Source organism: Ursus arctos, unplaced genomic scaffold (assembly GCF_023065955.2).
Source record: "Ursus arctos isolate Adak ecotype North America unplaced genomic scaffold, UrsArc2.0 scaffold_28, whole genome shotgun sequence".
NCBI classification, from domain to species: domain Eukaryota; kingdom Metazoa; phylum Chordata; class Mammalia; order Carnivora; family Ursidae; genus Ursus; species Ursus arctos.
The window spans coordinates 28,602,562-28,624,937 of NW_026622963.1; the positions used below are offsets into that span (position 1 = coordinate 28,602,562).

General features: G+C 51.5%; 1 protein-coding gene across 4 annotated transcripts in view; it reads right to left on the reverse strand.

Annotated features, from left to right (window-relative positions):
• The window catches only part of SLCO3A1 (solute carrier organic anion transporter family member 3A1), a 295,971-nt gene that overhangs the window by 58,409 nt on the left and 215,186 nt on the right, over positions 1-22,376 (reverse strand). For all 4 annotated transcript variants that reach the window (XM_057303634.1, XM_026510418.4, XM_057303633.1 and 1 more), the window contains exons 3-4: positions 17,080-17,178; positions 8,181-8,444 (exon numbers count right to left, since the gene is read on the reverse strand). In XM_057303634.1, coding sequence (XP_057159617.1) covers positions 8,181-8,444; positions 17,080-17,178 — 363 coding nt within the window. The remainder of the gene's footprint in view (positions 1-8,180; positions 8,445-17,079; positions 17,179-22,376) is intronic.

The window sequence follows — 22,376 nt, forward strand, 5'->3', positions numbered from 1 at the left end:
ACGTGTCAGATGGGTGTGGATCAGCGAGGGGAACCCCGAGCCAGACAGATCTCCTGATTCTTTTTTTAAAATCCCCAGCTCCGTATAATACCGCCAAGAAGCCCCAAGAGAAAAAGAGCAGCGGGGGCTCCCATTAGCTGCTTTGAGCCCAGACACCCCCAGAGGCAGGGCTAGCTCCTGCAGTTCTGGATTGGTGACCCCCGGGGGTGTGAAGTCCGAAACACAGGATGGCCGAGACAGAGAAAGCAGCCTGGCAAGCAGCAAGCTCTCTTTCAGATCCAACTGTTGTGTCTTTCCCAGCCAGAGGTGGCAGGCAGAAAAGGACTAAAGAAAGAAAGAGCTTCTCGTAAGCAGAATGCCACTTTTGTAACCTCATGCCAGCCCCCAGGTACCTTGTCTGGGAGCACGGTTTGCCACCTCAGTGGTGGCCGGGCTGACTGCATCGAGCATTCACGAAAACTCTACCCATAGGAAAAGGCACTGCTGGAAAGACAAAGAACAACGCTCAGAAAAGAAATTGTGAATTTCAGCACCCAAGCTGACACCAACGCCCGTCTCAAAGCCTAGGCTCCCTAGTGCTATCTCCTGCAGGGCTGGGTTTGCAGCAGACCTTCTCAGAGCCTTTAATGTGCTGATGCCATTTATGAACCTCCCAACAGGCCACGTCACGGAGTGTCCCAAGCTTATTTCATGAGTGGGTCTCCTCCCCACATTTTATCTTACGGGCAACTGTTGCAGAAACAGCTCTGAGGGAAACCCCCCAAAGGACTCCCACCACATCTCATATTTGTTTTCAACGAAGGGTTCACTTAGAATCGCCTAGGAAATTTAAAGACATCCAGGTGCCTGGACTACCTCCCTCTTCCCCACTAGACTCATGGAATCAGAATTTTTAGGGGTGTGACCCAAGCACGGGTGTGTTTCAGGAAACCCCCGGGGTGGATGCTGACTCAAACCCCTAGTTGGGAAACAATGACTCATAAAAACCACACACTTGAGAAGAGCAATACCAATGCCCTCCAAAATTCATTCACGATTTTACTAAAGTCTTCCTGGGTGGCCTCAGGTGCCAGGAACGCTGCTACGTTGCAGGACCGGGCACCAGCCTGCCTCTACCGCGACCTTTTCTAAATCCCATTCCCCCAAACCAGATGTCTCTCTCCCATCCCCACCTTGGGCAGTTCTGTCCCCTGCTGCTGCTCGCACCTGCCCCCCAGCCCGGGAGCCCTTCTCCTCCCTCCATCCATGGGGTCCCGCTCATCCTTCCAGACTGGCCTGAAATGCTACGTGCTTCATGCACCTGTCTTCGAGGCCTCCCTGTGGATTCCGTACATCCCTCTGAATCTCCCGTGATCCCCACCACCGTCTGTCCAGCACTCTAGCAACCCGTCCTAAATGCCCGAAGCGTTCACATGAACAAGAGAGTTCTGGGGCCCCATGGGGTAAAACAATGCCAGCCAGCTTTCCTTAGAGCCGGCCTTCCAAGGGCTTTTAATACTCGAATATACCATATGGCTCTCCAAGAGGATCACATGGTATAGAGACATTTCCTCAAGCTTATTTGGCTGTGTGACCCTTCCTCCCTCCCCCCATTGATTCATTTTTCCCTGAGCATCTCCGAGGACTCCTGTTGCAAGGAACCCCCATAGGGAAACGTTGTCCTCTAGTTGCTTCCTTCCTTCCCTCCTTCATTCAAACGACACTCCTGGGGTAGCCACGGTATGCCAGGCATTGGGCGAGGTTCCCTCCCCTGTGCAATCTCAGTCCTTTGCTGAAATCCCCTGTGGCCTATTCACAGACATAACACCCCAGCACATTGTCCACCAATGCTGGTAAGAACATGCCAGTGGCCAGACAGGTCCTGGGAACCTACACACATGACAACATATGAACTGCAGCCTGGTGCGGGGCTCCAAGCATTTGGGAGGGCAGATGGTTTCCCTGGCCATGGAATCAAGAAGATTTTAACGCAGAATCCACACGAGGGGAGAGCACAGTTCTGAAGACAAATGGTGCGATAAAAAGCACTCAGCCATCGAGCCTGCCGAAAAAGGGCTCTCAGGTCGCCAGGCTCCTCACAAGAACATGATGCTGAAAGGCACAGGCCTGTCATTAAGGAAAATGTGGCAGAAACGGGCCGCTTGATGGCAGAGGATGGAGGAGGTCTGGCTGAGTTGAAGCCAGAGGCATGAGCCGGGTTCCAAGAGGAACAGTGGGGATGAGTGTGCACCCTGTCCCAGACCCAGACACCTGCCAGGGGACTCACACAGCCCAGAGTCACCAGGGCAAGTCAGCCCGAGCAGCTGGGCCAGCAGCCCCTCCCCACATGAGCAGGTCACCTGGGGGCAAGCCGTGGCACTCAGCACAGAGGGATCTCCTGAGGAGTCTGTGTCCGCAGATGGGTCAGACCCAGGCCCAAACTCTGGGAAGGGTTTGGGGGTGAGGACAGCTTGAAGGAAAGCAGCAAACTGTGCTGGGCTTGGCAGCGCACGTCCAGTGATCTGTGCATCCCTGCATTTATCAAATATGTACCGAGCACCTATGGACAAGAGCGGGAGGGCCCACAGAGGCAGTCGCTGCCCACGTGGGGCTCAGGGACGGAGTCAGAGAACCATCACTCCCATGACGGTAACATCATGACCGTGGCACGGACAGCAATGTGCCTTGTGGGGCAGAGAAATGTCCTCGGGGACATGGTTGTGAGCTGACGCCTGATGATGGGATCAGAATTCCAGCTGAGGGAACAGCAAGTTCCCAAGGGAACGAGGGAGCCTGGGGAACCCAGGGGGCTGAAGGCAGTGGGGAGGTGAGGCTGGTGTGGAAGGGCAGGGTGGCACGGTGTGAGAAGAGGCTGGAGGGGCAGAATAGCACCACTGGGAGGCCCTGTGAAGGGCTCCACCTCTGTCCCTTTAAGCGGGAGGTGGCCACGGGATCAGATGTACCCAGACACCAGCATCGTGTGCAGACAGACCGGCGGGGTGAGGGCAGACTGAGGGCAGGAGACACCGGACCAGGCTGGAGAGCGATTCAGGTGGTTAAATTGGCAGAACCCAGGGATGGATGGCATGAGGAGGGCAGGAGGGTGGAGAGGGTAATAACCCAGGCAGATTTCACCACCCCTGCACGTGAAGGTCCTCTGGAACGGGGCACTGCATTTCCTCCCATGAAAAGGGAGCAAGAGGAGCAGAGAAAGGGGTGGTTTCTCCGTTTCTCCAACACAGGAAGGGTCTTGGTTCAGTCGGCCCCAGGCTGACTCCCCTTTCCCTCCTCAGTCCATTCGTGAATGGTCCAGTGGATCCCCGAGGGACATGCGGTGGAGAGAGCTCGGGATCCGGCATCCGGAGACCTGTGCCTGGTCCCAGCGCATCCTCCACAGCAGTGACAACCTGGAAACGTGGTAGAACCCCGAGCGCTGTGCGGGATGGTTGGCATGGAGAGCAGTAACACTCCCTCATCAGCTGGACTGTGGGGGCCCAGTGGGAGGTCCCCGCAAGAGCTGGGAACTCTTACACCGGCCTCCGCAGATTGGGGGTGGTGTTTAAGACCCTGAGCCTGAAGGCCCACCCAAGCCCCGCCGGCTAGGCTCTTCCCTGCTGTCACCCGGGGCAGCTATCTTTTTCTGGGACAGGAAGAGGCCACTTGGCAGCCAGCGTGAAGTGCGCAGAAACAAGAGTGCTCAGCTTTGACTGTTCTTCTCGTCCAGTGATCAAAGGCAGGGCCCTCCCTGCAGATTTTAAACCTCTGGAACAGTCACACTCATCCCTGCTAGAGAGCCCATCAGAGGGCCGGGACGTGCCGACACTTGTTGGGAATGGGTTCCTCCCTCCCTTTTAGCCTGTAGCCTCATCCAGAAGACCCACTGTTTTAGGGTAGCCTGGTGCCGTTGCAACCAGCAGCTGGAATTTAAGTACACTCTGAAGTCAGCGAGCCCCTGCTGACCCCACTTTTCCTTTAAGAGATTTCATTTATGGCCCCAAGATGTGGCAGAATGCTGTGGTGGAGAAGACAGGCTCTGGGGCCCTTGCCAGGGTTCAAACACCTTTCCTTTCAAATCTCCAAGCCTCAAATTGACTTCTCTGCAAAACGGTACCAATGCCTCATAGGGTTGGGGGGATTAATGTCCGTGGAAAACTGATGTTCGCTGCTAGCGTGTATGCGTGCGTGCTGGCAAGAAAATATTTATTCGTTCGTTAAACTCATAGCGCCTACGTGCCAGGCACTGTGCTGTGGAAAGAAAAAGATGCACAAAAGCTTTGGCCTTGGAGAACCCACAAGGTCTGGGCAGAGGCAGACAAGCTGAGAAGCTGCCAGGTGGTGGGAAACAGGTGCTTTGCAGGGGCTGTGTGGGTGAGAGAGGAACGCAGCTAACCCAACTCTGGCCGTGGGGGGACACGGGCACAGCGGGGCTGTACGGAGGGGATTCCTTGGAAGGGGGGGACCGAGTCTAGCCCAGGAGCGGACCCAGAGTGGAAGCGTGTTCCAGGCAGAGGACGGAACAAAAGGAGAGTGCTGATGTGTTGAAGGAACCAGACAGCATGAGGGGGACGGCGCACAGCGCATGGCTACTGGAGGAGCCTGGATCCCAACCATCACAGCCCCTCTAGGGCAGGGGACACCGGAGATGATTTCCAAATAAGGCGCCAACTACGGATGTGAGAGCTCACGGACTAGCGGGTGACCACACTGTACATATGTCTGCAACAGTCCCCCGAGTTCCTCTCTCTGCGTCTAGACTTGCGCAAACTGTTCTGCAAACTCGGAGCATCTAGATTCTGGAGGCCACGTGGTGCTGTCCTCCCCCCCCCCAGCACCAGACACAGAAGAGGGATGAGAGGGGGCGGGGTGTGTCCTGAAAGAGGAATCCGCAAAAGGCTCTGAAGAACAGTTGGGGAAGAGGGGCTTTCGAGCCAGGGCACAAAGAAAAAGCTATCTGGTGGCACAACTACGATGCAAAAACATGTCCTGGGTTTGCAGACTCCCAGCCGGGAAGGTACTGGAGTTTAACAAACCCAAGCATTTGTTTGCCTGCTGCCTGCTTTGTTAAAGAGTTATGTGACAGTCACTACAAGATGGGGACTTCTGGGCTGTGCAAGCAGTGACAGCTTCTGTACACAGTTACAGAACACTCTGGGCTTTCTGTCTCTCTTCTTCTCATAAGAGTGTCAAACCCAATGATGGCCAACTTTGTTGGAAAGAGACCTTCGAAGCCCACATGTTGGGGGAGAGTGCCCTGAAAAGTAAGCCACAGGCCTTAAGTCCTAGATCACCAGAGCTTGGTTTCCTCATCTATGAACAGGAATAAGTGACAATATCAACCAGACACCATAGGTTAAAGCCAAGGGGGAATTAAGCGACGCGGCCAAGGTTGCAGGGTTAGGAAGTGGCTGAGCTGGGTTGGAACAGCCCCTCTGCTCTCCCAGGAGCGGGGGAGGCTGTCTCAGTCCCAGCAGAGAGGAGGAAGGAACAGGTGCTCTTGGCACACGATACCAGCTCTTCTCAGGAACGTTCCCCATCTGTAGAGCATGGCCGGGGACGGGGACCGGTGGCCAAAGAAGAAACCCATTTGCAAACGCAAATGAAACAGATGAGAAATCGCAACATAGATATTTTTAGATCAATGTTAATTCCACCATACACAATGCTGCTCAGCTTATCTGTATCCATAAATACGCAGCACATGACCTGGAGACCTCGGGGGCTTTCAAGGCTGCAATTTGGAGAAAGAATTTGGAAGCACCGGGTGACACCACATGGTGCTTTTGGTGGAAATGTCCACGTGGCAAAAACATGGTCTCATGTGGAAAAACGAAGGATGTAAACCACCATGTCCCCCCACCCCCATCCGTGTGCTGACGCATGTAAGATGTGTTTATTAGCATAATAGCTCACGTCACTGGACTCTGGCTCCTGGGGAGTCTTCTAGACACACTGCCTTCCTTTCCTGCTGGGACATTCTTTAGGTCCATTAATAGACCTACTGCCTCTAGGAATTGCTAATTCTAATTACAAATCATTAATTATTAGAAGTAGAGCCCAGGTACCTACCCAGGCTACAACTTATGATCGTTATGACTCAGAGTCTCAGACCCAACTACTCAACTGTGGGCTTGTCCGCCCAGCCACGGCACGTCCAACACTCACCCTGCCGTTGCTTCAATTCCACCTGTTGTATGCCCTCCCACCCCCTACGGCTACAACCCAAGCTCCAGAATATAAGCTGCCTGGGTTACCACTGCATCCCTGGAGCCTAACAAGATCTCAGTACACGCTGAACAAGTGGGTTAATGAGCAACTGAATCATCACCCACGAATTCTGAAGATGTGACCTCCCTCAGCGTCCGACCCAAGACGCGGGCTCTGCCCTGCCTGTCTGTTGTACGTCCATAACCTCCCTTCCACGTCGGGCTGCCTTCGCTGGCTTGCTGGTCTGTCCCTACACTGGATGGTGAGTACTTTGATGGTGCAATTATATCTTTTCATCCCCAGGGATGAAAGACAAGAGATTACTGCTGCAGCTCTTGCAATCGGAGCTCTTGCAATCACCCTCGGACAAAGAAAGACCCAGTAAGGCTGCCACCACTCTGGTTCAGGGTGTCCCCTGCAAGGCCCACTGGGGCCAGCCCCGTTTACTCCTGCACATCTGGTCACTGGGACACTCTGTGCGACCACCTGTGCTATCAGGGGCGCAGTAGGCATCGCCCTCTGCCTGGCTGTTTGGGTGGGTGGGGAGCTCTTCTATTAAGCATGAACTCCTGGGGGTCCAAGCCAAGGCAACCCCGGAGGACGCAAAGTGCGTGGCCTTCTTCTACCCTTGCATTCTGGAACTTAGAGAGAGGACGACTTTGAAGACCTTCTATGGACAGCTCCAAATTTCTACTCTGGTAGAAACGATCGCGGAACATGGGTTCGGACATAACATTAGATTATTAATTAGTCTCTTCTGGGAATTCGCACAAGTTCTTCCGATCCCTCCCCGACGAAGAGGCACTATTAGCAGACAGTCTTCTGCAGGCAGTGCTTTAATTCTCACGGCCCCACTGTCACTTAGGAACGCTATTACAACTGTACACTTGTGGAAATGAGGCGTGGAGAAGTTAACGATCCCAGTTCTAGTGAAGAACAGAGTGGGCACTGGAGCGCAGGGACTGTGCTGAGCTCCTCCGCATGGCTCTCAAGCATCTCCAGAGAAAGTGCTCCTTGTCATCCAAAAGCTCGGTAAAGAGACTTTCAGCCAGTTTCTCAACTGGCCACTGGAAGCCCGGCACTGCTCACAGGCATGCCCAGATCCTGCCGAGAGGGGACCGTCACCCTTCCTCCTGCCCCAGCCTCACCAAGAAGGAGTGCCCCAGCCTTGCTCCTGCTCACTTCAAATGCCCAGCAGGCTCTTCGAGGGACCCAAGGGAGGGGTCCTGGGACTTTAGGAGTGCTGCACAGACCTCGCGGTGGGGAGGGGGCTGGGAGAGACACCCAGGGGCTCCAGGTCACACTGGCACTGTCTGCCTTGAAGACACTTTGCCAAATGTGGAAACTGTGGGGGCCAGGGTAGGGGAGACTCTTCTCATTCTGGATCACTCCATTTTGTCAGAAAAGATGCGATCGGTTTCTTTTAAAAACGACTGGGAGAGCCTGGCCACCTTCTCAAGGGTGACTCTGTTATTAAGACGGAGTTCATACTACTTTCCAGAGGAACACATCTTGCACGGAGGGGATGGAAGGACAGAGCGAGTCAAAGGAAATCGCTTTTGGATGTGGCTTTTGAAAAATGCCTGTATCAGGCAAAGGAAGCCCTGCTTCCCAAATCCTTTCCTGCTATAACCCGCTTGTACGTGGTGGCTGGAAAGAGTCCAAGGGCTCCATGAGATATCTAGAACCTTCCTTCTACAGACACGTGTCCTTATCATGCATCAGGTGCCATGTGAACCACTGGGGTCTCTGCTGGGGAGACTGGCCTGCTACCCCTTTGCTGAGAGGTGGCTACTCTGCTTCTGTTTTAAGCATCAGGTCGTTTCCTTCTTGGGGCTAACATTAAGCATCAGACCAGAGAAGGCAAACCATGCAAGACAAGTGTGGGTGTACGTCAAGCCCCCAGCACTCAGTCCTGAGTGCCTAGTTCCCCACCGGCCTAGACACCTCCCCCCCCGCCTACCAGCGCTGGCCACCCACATTCGAGGGGCCTCTACCTTTCAGCTGCTGGAAGCAGGAGGCGCTGCTGTCCGGCTCCAGGGAGTGCCTCAGGACCCCATTGCTGGGCTTGGGTCTCTCGTATTCTCTTTCAGGGAGCATGGCCTGCTCACTCTCCATGGCAGGGTCTGAGTGCGGGGGCAGAGACTGTGGAAACCCGAACATCAGGAGGGAAGAGAAGAAGAGTAAGGCACCGCAGAGCAGAAAGCCACCCCACCAGGCTCCGATCCAGCGGGGATCGTCCGGAGTGATGTCCAGGTTACCTGCAATTAGAAAGAACACAGTCAGGAGGAGGGGGCGCAGCCGGGCAGCGATATGGCTGATGGTCTGAGTCAGGTGCACGGATCGGAAAGGGCTCTGGAAATGGCCTTGGGTGCAGGGGAGGTGGGGGGTGGGGGGACTGGACGCTTCACAAAGCAGCCTTTTTTCCACATCAGTGCTTCTGTTTCTCCCGAAGCTGAAGGCTGATTGCTTTCCCTCCTTAATTTTCTTGTCTACCCTGTGTTTGTATCAGTCTAAACAAAAACAGCGAGAGGCCAGACACCCTCGGAATTAAGACTGGAACTGATGGGCTCGGTAGAGCTGCCTGGGTGTGCAGACAAAGCACAAAGGCCTATTTTTTACCCCTAAAAAAAGCAGCTGCTCAGAGATCCCATTCAACACCCCACGCCCGGTCTCAGATCGGGTTCACGGATCATAAGGGGTGGCACAGAAAGAAGTCAAGAGCCAGGTTACCTGGAGTGAAATCCTGCCACTTCTCACTGTGAGACCCCAGCCTAGTAATCTGAACTCCGGGCCTCGCTGATTGACCTGTAGGACCATGACGACGGTGACAGCAGCTTGGGGGAAAGAGCAAATGAGCCACACCAGATATAAAGTGCTCAGAACAGTCCCTGGCATGTGCTTGGGCATTGAAACACTGTTAGCTTCATATTGACGGCTAGGGTCCTGTTTCCAAATGCTAGTGGGTAGGTTAATTCCCATCTTGGTGGTGGCCTGTGGTTTGGGGCAGTCCTTTATTAGAAAGCTTTGCAGCCAACTTGATGCTTACAGACAGCGTGCATGTGGTTTGGCTGTCTTGAGCTATTAGTTCTTGAATTTGCCAGCTCAAGTCATGAAGACAAACTATAGCTTACCCCTTGGTAGTTGTTTTTTTTTTTTTTTGGTCTTTCTTTACAACGGTCTTTCATGGACCTCTCTCAGATGAGCTGCTTAGAAATGTCTCTTTGATGATAATCCCATACCTTCAGAGCACAGGAGGACATTCTTGGACATGGGGGCAGGGCATATGAGCTAAGAACTAACAGGACAACAGGCCTGGACCAGATGGATGGACAGGCTTAGGAAGAGAAATGACCACAGACACCAGACGAGCACTTCACCATTCGTAAACTGTTCTCCCTGAGGACTCTTCAGGAAGTGAAGAGCCCAGCCATCATTTATGGAGGGCTTACTCTGCGCTGAGCATTACGCAGAATGTATTCTTAACTGTTCTGGTCAACCCTCCCCACAGCCTTAAGAGGTACAGTCTTTTATTATCCCAATCTTAGACAGAAAAATCGAGGCTTAGAAAGGGTTGGTTCTGGGATGCCTGGGTGGCTCAGCTGGTGAAGCGTCTGCCTTTGGCTCAGGTCATGATCCCAGGGTCCTGGGATCGAGTCCCACGTCGGACTCCCTGCTCCGTGGGGAGCCTGCTTCTCCCTCTGCCTCTGCCGTTCCCCCTGCTTGTGCTCTAATAAATAAATATAGTCTTAAAAAAAAAAAGGGTAGGTACCTTGCTGAGTTCACAGAGTTGAAGACTGAAAGACGGGCATTCAAATGCCAAGGGCCAGGCTCCTTATCACTTTGCTACACTGCCCTTCTGGACTGTCTAGGCTTTGTTTCGGGCTCCCTGGGTGGATGATTCATTCCTGTGCTTTGTGCAAGGGGCCTAAGATCACCAGCTTTGCCGTCGGTCTTTGCACCATCGGTGGTGTCGGTCCTGGAGGCCCTGGCATCCACCCAGAAGCAGTATCTAGGTCACTACAATGAACCAGATTCTTCCCCATAGCTGCGCGTCAGAGAAGAAAGAGCGTAAGCTCTGGCAGGTAGAGGACTGAATCCCGGCTCTGCTGCTGACTACATGGGATGCTGGGCAAGCTACTTACCCTCTCTGGGCCTTACTTCAATCACTTGCAAAATAAAGGTGACATCCACCGAGACTGTGTGCAAGGATGAGAGGTAATGAGCAAGAGTCACCTGACAGATAGACTCTTTGTATCTGGCAGCTCTTGTATCTACTCGTAGGTATATATTTACACGAATGGCGATTTCAAGATAGAGGTTTTTTTGGAGTACGGGAAAGCTTGAAAAAAGCATGAGAAAACCCAAGGTGATCTCGAAAGCATCTTTATGCAAACACGAGGAGAGAAAAGGAAGTGAGATGGCCTCGGGTAGCTGAGCAGGAATGTTTTCTCCAGTCACTGGCTGTGTTTCTTCACCTGCTACCAGCAATGAATGAAAACAAAAGACGTAAAGGGGAGCTGTGCTATCTCCCTCCATTGTCGATGGGCTCCATAACGGGGGAATTGAAAGCTGGCAGATGTGAGCCAGGAGAGAGCGCGCGCGCCTGGCAGTTGTTTGGGGGAACAAAATTAGTAACACGTGGAGAGTCATATTTTAGTTAGGAAGTTAGTGACTCTCTTCTACGCGTGAGGAAACATCCCAGGGAGAGGGGCTGGGATGGGGAGGTGGATGTTTATGTGAACATGTCAGCTCGCTCCCCGTAGGTATGAGCCTACGCGTGGAAAGCCAACGTTTGCTCGTAATTTGTAAGATGGGGAAGAGCACGTGATCGTGTGTCAGAGCAAAGCCTGCCTGTGGCGCACGGAAGGAGAGGGAGACGGGTCTGCAGCAAGGTGTGGTGGGGGGAGGGCGGGGGGGGGGCGGGATTTTGTAGATCTAGGAAAATCACCGTTGACCATTTTAGGAAGTATTGATTTTTCCCCCTCTCCATTGCAACCATCCAGAGCACCGTGGCAGGCAGAGAAAGAATGTTCTGAGGAGAAACCACTCAGCTTTGGAGCACGCTGCCCTCAGGTCAGGGTTGGCTTAGGGGGTGGCGTGTTGGTCTTGATTTTGGCACTTCACAGGAAGACGGCTAATGCTTGAACCCAGGGTGAGAAAAGTCTTTTCTGAGGCACCTCCACCACCCTGCGCACCTGGCTGGCAGGCATCCCTGGTCAGCAGGTATGTTCTAGGACTGCTGATGTCGAGGGAGAGTTCTCTACGTCGGCCGGCAAAGAACGGTGCAATAGGTGTTACTGATGCCTTCATTCGGATCTCCTCTTCAGAGAACAAGGACTACCCCTCCCGCACTGCGAACTTGGGTATAACTACATGCCACAGAATTTTGCCACTGGAGTGGGGGGATACGTGTCACTTCTGTGTCGAGCCACGTATGAGCTGGTGCCTGACTTGCCACGCCCTTTTGCCCTGCCTGATCATGGAAGCGTGTGAAATCCTCCAAAGATGGTCCTAAGACGGTCCCTGAGAGGCTACGATGAACAAAAGGTCACCACGGACCTGTGCCATGTATACAGCATGAGCGAGGAACAAACCTTTAGTTACTAGTCTCAGCGACGGAGATTTTGGAGATGTTTGTTACCGCAGCAGAAGCGAGCTTACCCTGACTACTACACCAAAGGCTTAGGAAATCAAAAGTCACGATCCTGGGCAGGCTTGGCATCGTGAAAGTGTTGTTCAGGTGCAGGTGGGGAACGGGGTGAAAACCTCTTTACTTTTCTTCCAATGTGGCCCTAGGCAGTATCTTGATCTTAAACAATTACCACGGTTTCGGCTTTTTCGTGAAGACTGTGGTAAGATGCCCAGAGCAAACCTGAGAAGCACCATGTGTCTCATTGACTTAGATGTACCTAATTGCCAATCAAATTGGAACCATGAAGGTCAAAAACGCATTGAAAAGAACGAGGAGGGGACAGGATCCCAAGCAGAGGGAGTCGTGCTCGCAAAGGCATGGCACCTGTCGGTCAGGGGACTCGGAGTGGACTGGCCAAGCTCCATCCGGGCACTCATTGGCCCCCTGGTCATTCCAGGTGTGGAGGAAGTGGAGCAAATCATCACCGCGATGGAGATGTCTGGCGCCATGAGACAGGCACGGTCCGGGCCTGCCTTTGCATAGCTGTCTACAGGCTTGAAGGATTTCTGCTTTACGAGATCCCTTCTGCTAACCCTGCCATGTCTGGGACTTCCACATTCAGGTGTTTTTGTGGTTCTGTGGGATAAGCTGAGCAAGCTTTTCGCAGTAGTTTGCTTCCTCCGTGTAAGGTCATGTGAATTGACATTTTTCTCCCTTTTCTGAGGACTGCTACCATCGTAGGTAGGAAAGAAAAAAATCGCTGGGAACAGAGTCAAACCAGTTTAAAATGAACCAAACAACCAACCAACCCATGAGGATACCCACGGCTGTAAGAAGGAGCCAATCACATTTACTTGTGACTCCCAGGCCACACTAATGTGTAAGTGGGGCTATGGGTTCTCTGGGCATTTTTTGTTTTGTTTTTTTTCAGTCCATTTACCTATTTGTCTAACCTATTTTGTGAAACTTCTGCTATGGGACTCAAGCATTCCAAGAGTATCATTAAGTTCCAGACCAAATTAGAAACTGGAGACAGGGAGGGGCTGAGGGTAGAGGGCAGCACGGAATGTTCAGGACCCCGGCCGTTGAGCTAATTCAGCCTAACACGAAGGAATCTGACGAAGCCCGCAGCCAGCCCTCGAACGGCAGAGCAGGAAGCTCCCGGCTGGCTGACCTTTTTCAGGAAGCAAACATATGGACACAACTTATTCCAGTGGCCGACCCCACGCAGCCGTAGTGGGGCCAGCTGGTACATGCCTAAGGATGCGTCTGTATGCATGGGCTGACGAGGTGAGGTCCTCTTAGCAAGGCCTTTGCCCACGGAAGGGGACAGCCTTCTGGCAAAAGTCCTGGAGAACTTGCAGGGACACAAGCTGCCCAGTTTGGAGTCAAACAGAGGTCCGGGCTTCGAATCCTACTGGCTGTGGAAATGAGTTAACCTGTCGCTGACCGTGTGCATACTACAGACCAGGCACCGTGCTACGTGCATGGCACGATTAACCCACGTTATCCGTGCACAGATCCTTGAGGAGAAAGGCCCCCAGGATCAATCAGCTTGGAAGGGGTAGAGCTAAGATTCAAACAGAGGTCTGATGCCAGCACTGGAACTCTGAACTCATCATCACTGCATGAGAACAGCTCAGCTGGTAAGTGGGAGAGCAGCAGGGCCCACGGCCCACGGGGAATGTCCTGAAGTTCATCTACAAACATGAAGACCATCGACATTGTGCTTTAATAAGCGGTCAGTTCGTGGCGGCCGTTATCAATCTTCTGATAAGCCCACTGTCAAGGTTGGTCGATTCAGTGCTTTGGGGCACACTCCTGCCCCCAAGTCCTTCTTTTCTAGGTTCTGTTCTCAACTGGTCTCAGTTTCACAAGGATATTCTCTGAAAGCCCTTCCCGGGCTGTTACAAGAGGCATCTGTCCTTAAGAAGGGGGGGCAGGGGAGCCACACAGGGATCAAACACAGATGAAGAGCAGAGTGGCAGAATTCCAGTGTCTGAACATGGCTGGCAGAGTCCCCCGGGGAGCTGCCCGCGGGGTCTGCCCACCCCACAGCTGGCCTGTTCCTACAAGAGACCACCCCCAACAGACTGCAAGCAGCCTTCCTCACTGGTCTCCCCAGTTTAACCCTGTGTCCTCAGCTGCGGCCAGGCTGCACGGCACAGGGCACATTCTCTCCACCACCTGCCCCATGACAAGGGCTCTGCCTTGCCCGCCTCCCCCGCAGGTTCCAGATCCCTGCTCTCCCCAGTCTCCTGCCCGGCTATCCGCTGTGTGCCCAGCCCTTTCCATTCACGCTTCAGCACACGCTCTCCTAGGTTGGACAGCCCCCTAAGGAGGGTCTCTGTCTTCACCGGTGAAGAAAAAATACAGGAGGGTCACCCCTAAAGAATTGAGAACCCCCTTCTCAAAATACAGCTCGAATCCATTCCAGACAAAACAAGTTTTAGTCACAAGATTAGAAAGCATCCAAATTGCTGGCAACTATAGAATTCTGTGTCTTGCTCTCTGATAGAATAAATTATATTCTTCTGCCCTCTACTGGTAAAGAGTGGCACCGGCCCTCCCAGGGCCTTCAGCAAGGAAACAAAGGACAGTGATTCACGGGGCATCCTTCCCTTTCTTGGGGACAACACTGGACGGGACTTCTGCTATTTGTGTGTGTGTGCAGGGGGGCGGGGGGCGCCATTAGCAAGATGCCCAGCTGGACCAGGAAGGCGCCCATCTGCCTTCTTCACACTGCCAGTGAGCCTAGAACCACGGGTGATGCTGCTTCTCATGGGGCCCCGACCGGTGAGGAAAGGCGCTGGCCAGACGGGACTGCGGGCAGGACTCCAGGCTGAGGGAACAGCCCGAAGCAAAGGAAGGAACAGCACACTGAGGGGGTCCATGAAGGAACCGGCTAAGCCCCTCCAGCCCCTTGTCCAGCCCTTGGTCATTGCAGGCACCGAGAAAAGGGGCTATTTCATTTCCAGAAGGGAGCGTGGTGGAGGGAATTGTGAAGTGGAAATGCCCACACGCTTGCTCAGGAGACCTGGGTTTTATACAGATATGCCCCTTGGATGGGGTACATCCCTGTCCCTCTCTCAGCTTGTTTCCTCTTCGGTACAATGGAAGGGTTGGAAGAGAATGATCTGAGGTTCTGGGCTCAGAGACTCTGGTAACCCACAGGCCTTGAACCGAGGCGGCCACTGCCTGGCCACCTGGCCTCTCCTTCCAGGCAGCCTTCCCCATTGCACAGGGGGTACACCCCCTTCCCTCACCTGCTTTTGTGATTCCTGTTTTGTGCTGCCTTTGGCACAGTGGCGGAAGCTGGCTTTTTTTGGTTCATACAAGCAAGATGGCAGCCGACTCCCACCACGTGCTGTTTCTCTGACCGACCGTGGGGCCACCCCTCCTCCCGCTTGCTACGAGCAGGGTTCAAAGGGTCAACCAACTGCCGCAAAACAGCAGCATCCAATCACCTCCTGAACAGAGCCGGCGCTTTAAAAGAATAAGTAAATAAGGCTGCATTTGATTCTTTTCCTTCCCCCCACTTGCAAATTTGTAACATCATTAGCTACAAGTAAATATATCAGTGGGATTAATGGAGTGAATCACAGAGTGACTTGATTGGATTTAAAACCACATTATTTCTTTGGGGTGAATTAGTAAATTTAGCACTGCCAAGAGATGATGGATTGAGAAGCCAGGGGCTGAGCTCTTATTGATCCTGAGAAAAGATCGCTAGGAGGAGGAGAAGCTGGGATGGCTTCCCGCGCCCCGTTCTCAGAAAGGAAACATGGCTTCTCTGCTCACGGAAGTGCAGGGAAGCAGAGCGCTTTGTTTTGGGCTCACGGTTGACTTGTGACCACATATGGGAGGCAGTGTCTCAGACGGCCTCCAGGGATCCCACGCCCTGGTGTTCACGTCCTGAGTGGAGACCAGAACAGGTGGCTTGCTTTCGACCCTCAGGATACAGTGGAAGCAAGGACATGTCACTTCTGAGCCGAGGTTATAAGGAGACCACGGCTCTTGTTTCGGGCAATCTCTCTCACCCTCTCTTGGGTTGTTCGCTCCGGGGGAGCCCTGGTGAGGGAGCCCTGCCAGGAGGCCCACCGATGGGAGACTGACAGCTTTGGGAGAGAACTTAAAAGCCGAATCTCCTCCAGTGGAGCTTTCAGACGAGTGGAAACCATGCCAACACCCTGACTACAACCTCATGAGGGACCTGAATCAGAACCACCCAGCCAAGCTGCTCTTGGACCCCAGACCCCCTGAAATCACCTGTGATGTAACCGACAACACCCCAGTGTTGTTTTCAGTCACCGAGTTTGAGGTAATTTGTTGCACAGCAAGAGAAGATGAACAGACCACGTGACTTTTGCTTTGGCCACTGAAACATGAAGAGAAGCTTCGCGAGCCAGGGTGTAACTCGCCACAGCCTGGTTTCGGGCCTTGGCGACTGCACAGGCTGGGGTCAGATGAAGCTTCTGTGAGCCACGTTCTGGGGCAACCGTGAGGAGCCAAACCTCGCCCTCCCCAACACCGCCGGCCTGCACTGGATACGTATTGTGCCCAAGAAGTAAACTTGGGTTGCATAAAATCACTTAAGATTTGGGATTGGGAACTGCGTTACCATGACATAACCTAGGCTCTGTTAACTAGCCCACTGCTGAATCGAAGTATGCCAAGTGTATCTGAGAAATACACTTGCCCTTCCTGCTAGGAACACAAGAAGTATTGCTTAAAATGGTTTTGGGGTACGGTACGTTTCTTCGTAGAGGCCACCATACCACGGTCTTATAGAAGGGAGTTTCAAATATTCTGTCTCATTGACCCCGTCTGTACACCTGCATTTCCAGAACACACGTAGAAAGCGGGGTTCTCATATTGGTTAATGGACTAACATTCAATGAGAAAATGCCAGGCATTCCACATCTATCCTTTCATTTCATTCTTAGAGTAGCCCCATGAAGCACATGGAATTATTGTTACCCTTAATTTATAGACGAGAAAGATCCAGATTTGAGGAGTAACATTGACTACAGGGATTATTCAGCCTCCGGGCAGACACTGGTGGAACACCACTGAGTCCCAGGCCATCTGAGCCAACACTCATACTCTTTCCTTTGCTCTCTGGTGGGCCAGCAGCTCGAGGTCCACACACGGAGGCTGCCCCTCGGTAGGAGGGCTTAAGTACCCAAAGGCTGCAGGGCTCCCTTACGATGGAGGACACGCTCGGGGGTGGCAGTATGAAGTTGAGATATACTCCTTACTTGTGTCAATGAAGACTGCATCCACGTAGATTTTGGTACAGAAAGAGCCCAGGATAAATCCACAGGCTGGTCCAAATACCAGCATCGTGAAAAGGATTCCTGAAAGAAGATGAAACAGAAATTAGATTAAAAAAAAAAAAAAAGCAGAAGCCATTCAATGAGCAAAACAGTCAAAGATCAAGGATATTATTTCACACTGATCAAATGAGAAACTGGATTATACAAATGACATTCTAGGAATTAGTCTAAAAATCCTTGAGGGGGAAAGCTAATACTGAAGTATTGTTATGCAGGAATTCTATAGTTTTTTTGTGGGTTGCTCTGAAATATTTGTGGGCCCCAAGTGTACTTACTTTCAGAGCACTCCATCCCACATCATATCAACCGTATTAAAATACACCCACATCTGTCATTAAATGGTTTCTGTCATAAACATTTTTGAAACGATTTTTATCATTTTGCTTTCACATTTATTTGGCTTTATGTAATTCACTTAATTTATGGTTGGCTAAGATTTCTCAGCACTCATTGTACAAATTCAGGAATTGTTGTGAAGGGAGAAAAGTCAAAGCCACAAATTATTTTCAAATGTAATGAAATGTTTACGGGCATTAAATTTAGCAAAACATGGAGTTGACGTAATAGTATGCTTTGAGACATTTAATTAGATGTTTTATTAATTTGAATTTTGCAGATCTGCCCCCCTATACTTTGGAGTTGCTATCCTATTGTTTTAATAGTTGTTCAAGACTCAACGTTTTCCAAAGGACTTGAGAAGATGGTACTAGGCATGAACTTAAGTATCTGATGGATAGAATACCCAGGATTTTGCACAAACCCTTTTATTCATTCTGGGAAAAGTACCAAGCCCAAACTAAACCCCACAGGCTGTACCTAGTTAACTAAATTTCAGTTTGGTAGAACATGCCTTGAGCAAGGACAGTTCTCAAGGCCCTGGGAATAAAAACAGGAGTGAGGAAGTGGCCCTTCCTACAAGAGGCTGCTACCTGTGGGGACAAGCAGTATGCGGGTCAATCCAACCCAAGCAGAAAGCCCCAAAGAGGGGTGCTAACAGGTCCACGAGGGCACACGAAGAGCAAGGCTGAAGATGAAATCAAACAAAGGGAATCTGAGCTCGGTGGAGGGTACTTCTAGTCTGCTCACAGGTGTGGACTAACTCATTCTGATTTCCCTCGGTGATGTCATCATGGAGCCACTCAAATACCCATTCAGTCAATCAATATTCATTGAGCTCCTCCTATGTGCCAAGCAGTAGTCTCAGGAATGGAGATTCAAACAATTAAGAATCCTGGGCTTCCAGAGCTCATTGAGTTGGAGGTGCGGAGAAAAAACTATAAACAGGAACTCAACTGGTTTATAAATACTTGGCAAAGGAAGCCATGTCTTCTGGATTTATAGACAGAAACCCAGACCCCAAAGCAATCTCTTGAAGACAGCTTGTAAGGAATATTGTTTGATAAAGGAATGCATGAAAAGAGGATGGTTTATATCATGGACACAGGGCTGAATCCACTCTCCGTGAACTCCTACTCTAGAACTTCTAGATTGCTCCAAATCACAGAGTCTCAAAGTGCCTGCTCCCATAGCTGCCCAGAGACACCCGATCTTACAGTTTTTCTTGTTTCTAAGAATCTTGGGAGGAGCAATATTCATTTTATGAGTACACGGACTCTGGTTTGTCACAACTTAGATGAAGATAACCAAACAGAGGAAGTTGAGTAGGTTAGGGGTATTATAGGAAAATTCTAGAATATGGGGATCTTGCAGCTATGGGCTAGAATTAAGGGGGTTATCTTTAGCAGGGTAGGGTTAGGAACCAGAGCTACTCTTGGCCTGATTCCCTGGGAGGAAAGCAAAGCAGAAGGAGATGCTGAAGACGACCCACGGGCAGGGGTAGGGGGCAGGGACAGGGGGTGTCCCAGGCAGGAGCACCACCCAACGTAGCCTAAGGGATTTCTGCCTCAGGGCAAGACTGTGAAGCCAGCCATATCCTCCCATCCAGGCTGCAGGCTGAGGTGAGCCCCTGGTCCTCTAAAGAGGGCTCAGCAAGCAACCTATCTACTCAGGCAGTCCCAGAGGAAGGGACACAGGGGACAGGAACACAATTCTCCTGCCACGGGTGTTGCAAGTATCCTGCTGACTCCCCATCGATATTCTAGTAGCCGCTCTGAGCCACCCCCCCAGCAGGCCCCACCACTCATAATAATATGTCTTCTTTCATGCCAATTAGATGAAACCCCCAATCAATGTAATCATCACTGATGCATTGCCTATAGATAGGGTAACGCAAATTACAGCAAATAATAGGTCAAACGACTAAGCTTTTAGTGTCTTTGGAAGAAACAACTGACGTGTTGAAGAGATTGTGGGGATTGTCCTGTTATTCCCTCCCCCACCTGGGGACAGTAGAGGGTGTGGACAGGCCAGACATCCTGGAACAGCTGAAGACCCCAGGTTCTGGGCCTCCCGCCCTTGCACAAGTTATGACATGGAAGAAGGCATGTCCCTCGAGCTCAGCTGCCCATAGGAGACCTACAGGGTCCACACAGGCCAACCAGCCATTCTTTTTTTTTTTTTTTTTTTTTTTTTTAAGATTTTATTTATTTGACACAGAGAGAGACAGCAGGGGAGGGAACACAAGCAGGGGGAGTGCAAGAGGGAGAAGCAGGCTTCCCACTGAGCAGGAGCCTGACGCAGGGCTCAATCCCAGGGCCCTGGGATCGTGACCTGAGCTGAAGGCAGACGCTTAACAACTGAGCCACCCAGGTGTCCCCCAGCCAGCCATTCTTGCAGCTTGGGCAGGCACAGGCCAACCGCAGAGACGCCACGTACCAAGGCGGCCTCTCCATTGGCTGAGAACACCTCCCACTCCATTTCCTCCAGGAGAAGACAAGGGTTTCCAGGCCGTTGGAGTGTGGCTTTCCATTTTAAGAAGATCGAGTACTCCCCCAACAGCAGAAAATCCTGCCCAATTCCAAAAACCAATGAAAGATATAGAACACATGTATCTTTATATGAAGGGCATTTTTTCCCCTCAGCTGAAATCTCTGGCAGCATTTTATTTTTTTCTTTGATTTGAGAGACAGAGAGAGAGAATATGAATGGGGGGAGGGGCAGAGGTAGAGAATCTCAAGCAGAGTCCTGGCTGAGCACAGAGCCCGATGCGGGGCTTGATCTCATGACGCATGAGATCACGACCTGAGCTGAAACCGAGAGTCAGACGCTCAACCACCTGAGCCACGCAGGCTCCCCTCTGGGGGCATTTTCCAAGCAGCCCCTCCCCAGAGAGATGTTAAAGAAACCTCTAGCAATAATGAGTTCTTGAATCTTTTCCAAGGAACAATCCAGTAGAGATGTGGGAGGGCGTCTTCACGCATCAGGAAACACCCTTTTTCCACCTCAGCAATATCTTAGGATAACGACTCAAATAAAGCAGCCTGCAGAGCACAACCCTGGGTTTTTAGGGGGAAGTTGTTCCCCTGCGAGGGTATGAGGCAGGCCATGATCTTAACACAAATGTACTTTTCCATGTGTTTCCTTGCTTTCCTTTCGATTCACCCTCCTAGGCTGTGAATTTATTCTTGTTTAATGAAGCCACCTCACATGTTCTACCCAAGCAGACAGGAAAAAGACTGGCCAGCACTAAAATCCACAACCCGGGTGTTGAACAGCGGAGTGACCCCAGGACCGGAGACCATGGGCTTTGTGGCTCAGTGCTGCCCCCTGCTGCCTGCCAGATTCACAAACATGGGAGGGGAGCCGAGACGGAGCTGAGAAACGGAGACACGGAAAATACTCAACATTAAAAATAAGATAAAAATATTTTTCCTTTTAATTCATGTGCATTATTTTTTCAGACACTTATTACATAGTTTGAACTTAACTGCTTGAGTAACAAAACTGCCAGATATTTCTTTTAGACTCAGGGCTCTGCGAAAAATAAAAATAAGATACTAAGGGCATGGGGCCGCCTGCGTGGCTCAGTGGGTTGAGTGTCTGACTCTTGATTTCAGCTCAGGTCATGATCTCAGGGTTGTGAGATCGAGCCCAGCATTGGGTTCTGTGCTGGGTGCGGAGCCTGTGTAAGATTCTCTTCCTCTGCCCACCACCCCTTCCCTCTCTCCCTCGGGGGGAAAAAAAAAAAAAAAAAAAAAGAGCAGCAGCAGCAGCTTGCTGCCCTACTGGAGAGACTTCCAACCATTCTTAGTCACTCAGAATACATACTAGGGGCCAGGCACTGTGCTAGCCGCTGGGACACAGCAGCAACCAAAACAGACAAAATCCCTGCTTTTCTGCGGAGTTTGTGCTATGGCAGAAAGGCCATAAACAAACCAACCTACCGTCCTGTAGTCAGGGTGGACAACGGTGCCGGGCTACAAAGGCTTCTCATGGCACTGAGTCTTGGATGTAGAACAGCACGGTGTCAGCTGTGCTACCAAGCTGGGGACACCGTGTGGGAGGCAGACTAATGGCCCCCAAAGATACACCTGTCCTAATCTCTAGAACCCGTGTCTGCTAGCTTAAATGACAAAAGAGCATTAAGGCTAAGATGGAATCAAGGTGGCTGATTAGTTGACTTAAAGAGATTATACTGATTATCACCAAGGACCCAATCACAAGATTCCTGTAAATGTGGGAGGAGAAAGAAGAGTCAGAGTCTGAGGAAATAAGATGACTTGACCAGGGGCACCTGGTGGCTCAGTTGGTTTGAGTGCCTGGCTTTGGCTCAGGTTCTGATCCCAGAGTTCTGGGATAGAGTCCCGCATCGGGCTCTTTGCTCCCTGGGGAGTCTGCTTCTCCCTCTACCCTTCCCTCCTCTGCTCTCTCTCTCTCTCTCAAATACATAAATAAAATCTTAAAAAAAAAAAAAAAAAGATGACTCGACCAGAGATATGGCCTCCTTAGAAGGAGGTGACCTGCCACTGCTGGCTTTGAGGATGGAGGATGGATGAAGTCCCGAGCCCAGGAACAAGGACCCCCTCTCGAAGCTGGAAAAGGCAAGAAAATGGATTCTCCCTTCCAGAGAGGGTCCTCCAGAGGACAAGAGCCCTGCCGACACCTTGATTTGAGCTCACTGAAACCCACTGTGGGCTTCCCACCTCTAGAACTGTGAGAGCAGAAATTTGCGTTATTTTTAAGCCACTAAGTTTGTGGTAACTCATTACGGCAGCAACAGGAAACCAATGTAATCGTTAATCGTATGTGAGTCAATTCTCTGATCTCACAACCATGACTATCCATGTGACTCTTTTAAGAACAGGACATTGCACGGAGTC